The 5,930-nt window shown below is 40.7% G+C and overlaps 1 protein-coding gene across 1 annotated transcript; it reads right to left on the bottom strand.

Moving 5' to 3' along the window:
* Nucleotides 1–3,889: 3,889 nt before the first annotated feature.
* Nucleotides 3,890–5,930, bottom strand: LOC116318928 (salivary glue protein Sgs-3-like). The gene is made up of 2 exons (XM_031738113.2): nt 5,775–5,930; nt 3,890–4,561 (listed from the first exon to the last, which is right to left on the bottom strand). Exons 1-2 carry the CDS (start codon nt 5,835–5,837, stop codon nt 4,160–4,162), a joined length of 465 nt encoding a protein of 154 aa, XP_031593973.2. The 5' UTR covers nt 5,838–5,930; the 3' UTR covers nt 3,890–4,159.

Genomic DNA, 5,930 nt, shown 5'->3' with positions numbered 1-5,930 from the left:
GGGTCGCAGTCAGCTACAAGCAAAAGATGTGGAGGACACACGAAAACTGGCACATGTCAGGATCCATGTTGAACGTGTTATAGGCTGTCTCACGGTCCAAGTACACTATCCTAAACGACACCATCCGTCTAGGTTTTGTGGTGCCATGCGAAGGTGAGAACATGACTTTGCTGGATAAGATAGTTGCTGTATCATGTGCGCTCACAAACATGTGCCCAAGTGTTGTTGTAAAGCAAGCAAGTGATGAATAACTGTTTTCCAATTTGGTCTTGTTTTGTTGTGCAGCTATGTTTTTAACAAAATGAAATAATAATGCACAACGGTATATTATTTTGCCTTTGTCCTGTAAGCTTCGATAGTAACATGTAAAACTTGTCAGTTCTAAATAAAGACAGTCCTGATGAATGACTTGTGCAACACTTACTTTATTTGTATTGGTTCTGACACTGTATATTAGTACAGTCTGAAAAGAAAGATTGCGTATGGACATAAAGAGATAATAATTTACAGCACAGCTGTAAAGTGCAGTGGTGTGAGACACATTTATTGCAATTTTAACACGTTATAATAATTCACTGTGCGTAACAGAACAACAGATAACAAACCATAAAGTGCAGAGTACAGGAAGATGTGTCCACCTTAATGTGACACTAAACATGAAATCACAAGAAAGTCCTTCAATATAAGAGTTGTCTCAGAATGTGTGTAACTGAAATACTTTGATTAGTTTTCTATGCAAGCTTTTGTCTTTCTTTTTTTTTTTTGTCACGGTGACATCCATGTAATGTGGCCCTTGTGAAACACTGGTTTCTGGATCACTGTAGTGATTGGCCAAGAGCTCAGGCATCACAACTTTGTAGAAAAAATCCTGAGCGACAGGCAACATTTTAGTCCACAAGTCTATATCTGGCATCACACGTGTAACAACACAAGCTTTTGTTGTCCACACAACAATGTCACAAAAGTGTGACTTTGTAACATAGATCTGTGTTTGTACCTGCTTGTAGTAAATGTGTGTCTTTTTCAACTCAACCCTTCCATCTTTTAACCCCAAACAAAACCTGTCATCTTCACAGGCCTGCAGGAGGTTGTTGTTGCGGTGTTTATATGGGCACTTAATTTCCACACATCCTTCACCACAACATTCACATTTTACGAGCGCATCAGGGTGGCACCTAATTCTGGGAATGCGGGGGTTGATTATGAAACCACACTTATCAACTTTAAGTTCTCTATGCTGCACCTTTCCCTGTGAGGTGTACCACTCGCGTGCTGTGTTTTCATTGTCTCTTCCCACTTGAATTGTTGCGGTTCTTGGTTGGAGAGCTGATGTGACAGTTTTTGTGGGTAGCACACTTTCTTTACAGTTGACAACGCAGGACTGGCAGTGGAGGTGGACACAACCGCATGTATGTTTGACGCAGTGATTCTTCCTGCTCGTGCTGTGTGCCAAAGGTCACATTTGTGCTGCTCCCTGGTTTTCTCCTCCAGTGCCTCTGCCTCAGCCTTTGAGACAACGACACAGTGCTTCAGACGTTCACAGTGCTGCAGAAGGACAGATAGCTGACAGCCCTTCAACTGTGGGTCAAAGATGCGTAGCAGTGATTTGGGGAGGACACGAGGCTGGACAGGGTCAGCATATAGGTGGCAGAAGTCCTCCATAACAGCGCATAGGCCTGACCGGTTTTCATGCATGAGATCTGTGAGAGACTTTTTAATCGGCCAGTGTGCGCACTTGTAGTGAGCTGCCACCAGTGCGAGTCCGGATTTTGGGTTTAGGAGAACAGTCACTTTGTCCAGCACTACATGATTGGTCGAGTGCCCTTTTTCTTGCTGCACTGGTGGTGTAGTCAATTGTGTGGCCTGGTACTCCTTGCACTCTCTTGATGTTGGAGGGCATAATCCAGTAAGCTTTGACATCTGTCGGCGTGATATTACCTCGTAGACGCACAGTAGTGTCAACTTTGTAAAGGAGAGCCGCTACATGCACACACTCTCTGCCACACCAGCCATGCATGTGCAATGTGCACTTTCAACGTCCCCATTAGATTGCAGAATAACCCAGGGCTGAAGAGGCTTTTGGCTGAGGCGCATGGAGTGATTTACCTGAAACAGTCAATGCAGAAAAACATGTTTGTGAGGACAGAATGTACAGTAAATGTGTAGCTTTGCATAAATGGTAAATTGTCCTGGCAGAATATTGCGTATCGCTTCTGTTATTACCATGGTACATAGACAACAACATATACTTTTATTCACAGGATATATGACAGATTTTTGTCTCAGTGATTGCCCAGTACGATTACAGCATACAATATTATTATCACTGCTACATTTCTGTAATGCATACCATATATTCTTTGCACTACTAATTAATTACCGTGAGCTAAAAGGTCCTATTTATAAACGGTTCACGAATGTGTATTTATGAAGACGATTTGTGAGACGGGTAAACTTACCGTTGTGCGTACGATGGTCTTGTGCTCAACACGGTGCATTTCCAGGTCCTGTACCCATCCGTCCGTGAACTGCACCTGGGCCTGTTGCAGTGACCTGAAGTTACTAAAAACTTCATGAGTGTATGCACTCACTCCAAGAACCATGTAATTATAAATCTGAGCGTGGTTAAAGTTGGGCAGCACGCTGATGTCTTTTGTCCAGTCTGTGTGCTCGTAAGGGTCTAACCCTTTCACTCCTTTGATTTTTTCCAAGTACCTTTTCTTTGCCTTTTCCTCGAGTCTGTCTTTGTACGGACCGGCATTGTTCTCCTTCGTTTTGTACATTATTTTTTGGTGAGAAAAGAAAAAGCAAGACGGTATTGGAACGTGAGAAAAAACGTTTTGCGGTGCTGCAAATGCTTGCATTTGATGCGGTAATTTAAATGTCCTGCCTTCACCTCCCGGCATGCAATGCGCGAAAGTCACGTCTGTCAATCTCTATTGGGATACAGCCATAAGTTAAGCTCGTTGCAACATGGCAACTGCCCCAATGCTACCCGAAATTGAACCTCTCCCACCCTCATTCAGATCCGGCGTTTGGAACTATTTTGGTTTTCATGTGAAGTATGACCCTGATGGTAAGCGCGTCATGGACAAAAGTAAAACCCTATGTCGGACGTGCCACGCAATGCTCAATTACATTGGTGGGAACTAGTGCGTTAGCGCAGTTAGCTCGTTAACATGTTGACGCTGTCCAGCCTCACGCACGGGGCGATCCGCTGTAACTCGTTAACGGAGATTTGCCGCGTTATGGTGTTAGTGTCATTTTAACGAGATTAACGCTGACAGCACCAGTGGGAACACAACGAATATGAATGCACATTTACGCCGACATCATCCTAGTGCAAAGACAAGTGGAAGCAGACAAAAACAACAAGCACGCATGCTACAAACTTTACCCGAGTCATTTAGATTCTCCTTATGGGGACCTGATATGTTTGATTTCTCGATCTGATAGATTTATTTATTTTTTTATTATTTTGTTGTTTCAGCAACATTAAATTTAAAAACTGTACTTTTGAGTTAAAATATATATTTATAATTTTAATAAATGACAAATTAAAAAGGCATGAACATTTTTTTGTATCGAAAAAATATCGAACCGTGGCACCAAAGTATCGAACCGAACCGTGAATTTTGTGTATCGTTGCACCCCTAATAAATACATTGTTGGCATAACCTAATAGTGGTTAAACAGAGCAAAAAGAGAAACAAAACACTAAAGATGGTGCCGTACAAGCAGCATGAATTCAAATGTAATGTTGCCTATCTTTTTTACTATTAAAACCAACATGCAAATGGAGCTGTGGGTGCACCACTGCTGTTTCCTTCAGGTGAAACAGACCTGAGGTTGGGTGAAGTGTTCAGTATAATAAACTCTTCAGCCTCTGCAAAATATCATCATTTCACTTTATTTGCCAAAAAACATTAGTTTCCTTTATTCCCTTTTAGTATTTATGAATGAAACATAGCATTAATATTTGAAACACAAAGTCATACATAACTTGTGGATATTTGTGTAAAGGCAGAGAAAGACTCAGTGCAAACAGAGCACATCACAGCCTTAAAGTAGCAGCCATTTAATATGAGGCTGTAATAATAATGTAATATGTTTCCACAATATTTAAGGATTTAAATACAGATTCTGTACTTTCATACATTTATTCCAATGCACAGCAGATCAGAATAGTGACAGCAAACACCAGCAGCTGACTGCAGAACCCAAACAAAGGAGCAGATCCTCCTTTTGTCGTTGTAGATGAGACTGTGGTAACATTATTGCTGGTAGTCTCTGAGGAGGGCTGAGCGGTGGATGCTGTGGTTCCAGGTTTTTGAGTAGCCCCAGAGGACGCTGAAGACCCGTGTGATGAAGTGACATTATCTGTAGAGTGGGAGGTGGTGACAGATGGTATTCTTGTGGTTTCAGAAGTTTGGGCATGGGTGGCGTTTGTCGTGTAAGAAGCAGTGGAGTCCCATTGAGGTGTGGTCGCTGCAGGCTGAGTGCTTTGACTCGGAGTGCTGTTATTGGGCACTGCTGTAGTTGTGTCATTTGAGGCTTGGCCCTGTAAGAGAAAATAAAAGTTCATGGTGTAAAAGATATATCTAAATATTCATGCTCATATCTATCCAGCAACAGTGTTTTAGCTATTTTAAATAAATTGCAGACGTCAATGTCAGCAATTCATGTGGAACAATTTTCTACTGTAAAGTAGATCTAATTAAAAAACGACAAACGAGATAACATGAGGCATTCTAATTTATATCATATATGTTGATACACCGATTTGATATTGATATCATATACTTATTTGTCATACTTATCACTACTCTAAATTCAATTTCCATGTTCTTCTGTGTGCATTTCCACTCTGTGTCAAACTTCGTGGAATAAATAAAGCTTACAGATGTGTCTCTGTTTCAGTGGAAAATCCTCTGTAGGCACAAGCATGCAAAAGTTAGGTACACATTGCTTCAACAGTACGCGAAGCATGAAAACATTAACTCAACTTTGCATACCGCTGTGATAGGCAGGGCTGCAGGACCCGATTATCATGTTCCCTGATGGCCTAAACCTGAGTCCTGCTTCTTTGTTCTGCCCACATGTAATTCAGACCTATGCTTTATGTGGCATCTGATAAGTCATACTTAGTTTACTTAAATGTGAATCCTGACACAGAAGAAGAAAGCATTATTACGAACAAAATAAAGTAGGTTGGATATATTCAGTTTCACAGAATCCTAGCAACGCTGTAAATATAGTTCTTGTTCACTGATGCACTGATTCACACTAATTTCACTACTAAATGGTACAAAAAACACAGTCTTATCAAATTTAAGTACAAAAGTTGCATGTGGAGAAGCATTCTATAAAGTAACCAATGTTTGGGAGGGTTTTTTTGCCAGTCTCGAGACCTTCTCATGTAAAAATGTACAAGTCTGTAAGCGAATCAACTTTTAAATCACAATCTAAGAAAATGTCACTGTTTACACTTACAGCCTCCATGTGCTGAGAATGATAAGGTGATTCAATTCTACATCCTCAAACATGTACAAAATTAAATACAGTCAAAAGGTTTCGGTTGTGTTTCCTTTTGTTTTCTTGTCTTTCCCTGCGTTTGCATTGACTTTTGACTGAATTTACCTCTGATTTGAATCAAACTACACTTAAGCTAGAAAAACAAATGATTGTGTAAAAGCATGGTGACCTGAACTGGCTTTTTTTTTTTTTTTTTAAATAAATGCAACTTTGGTGAATTGAGTGAAAATGCCTCTTACCTCTTTGCCCAAAAACATAAAGGTCAAACAGACACATAGGAGAACTGTCCCGGTTATCTTCATCTTGGTGTTCTTGGTAAATTTGCTTTGTACTAGATGGCTGCTCACACCTTTCTGGCTCACCTTTTATACCTGACAACTCCCAGTAGTACTGAT

This window comes from Oreochromis aureus, linkage group 22 (genome assembly GCF_013358895.1).
Source record: "Oreochromis aureus strain Israel breed Guangdong linkage group 22, ZZ_aureus, whole genome shotgun sequence".
NCBI lineage: Eukaryota > Metazoa > Chordata > Actinopteri > Cichliformes > Cichlidae > Oreochromis > Oreochromis aureus.
The sequence above is the reverse complement of the archived record's forward strand: the minus strand, read 5'-3'. Positions and strand labels throughout refer to the sequence as shown.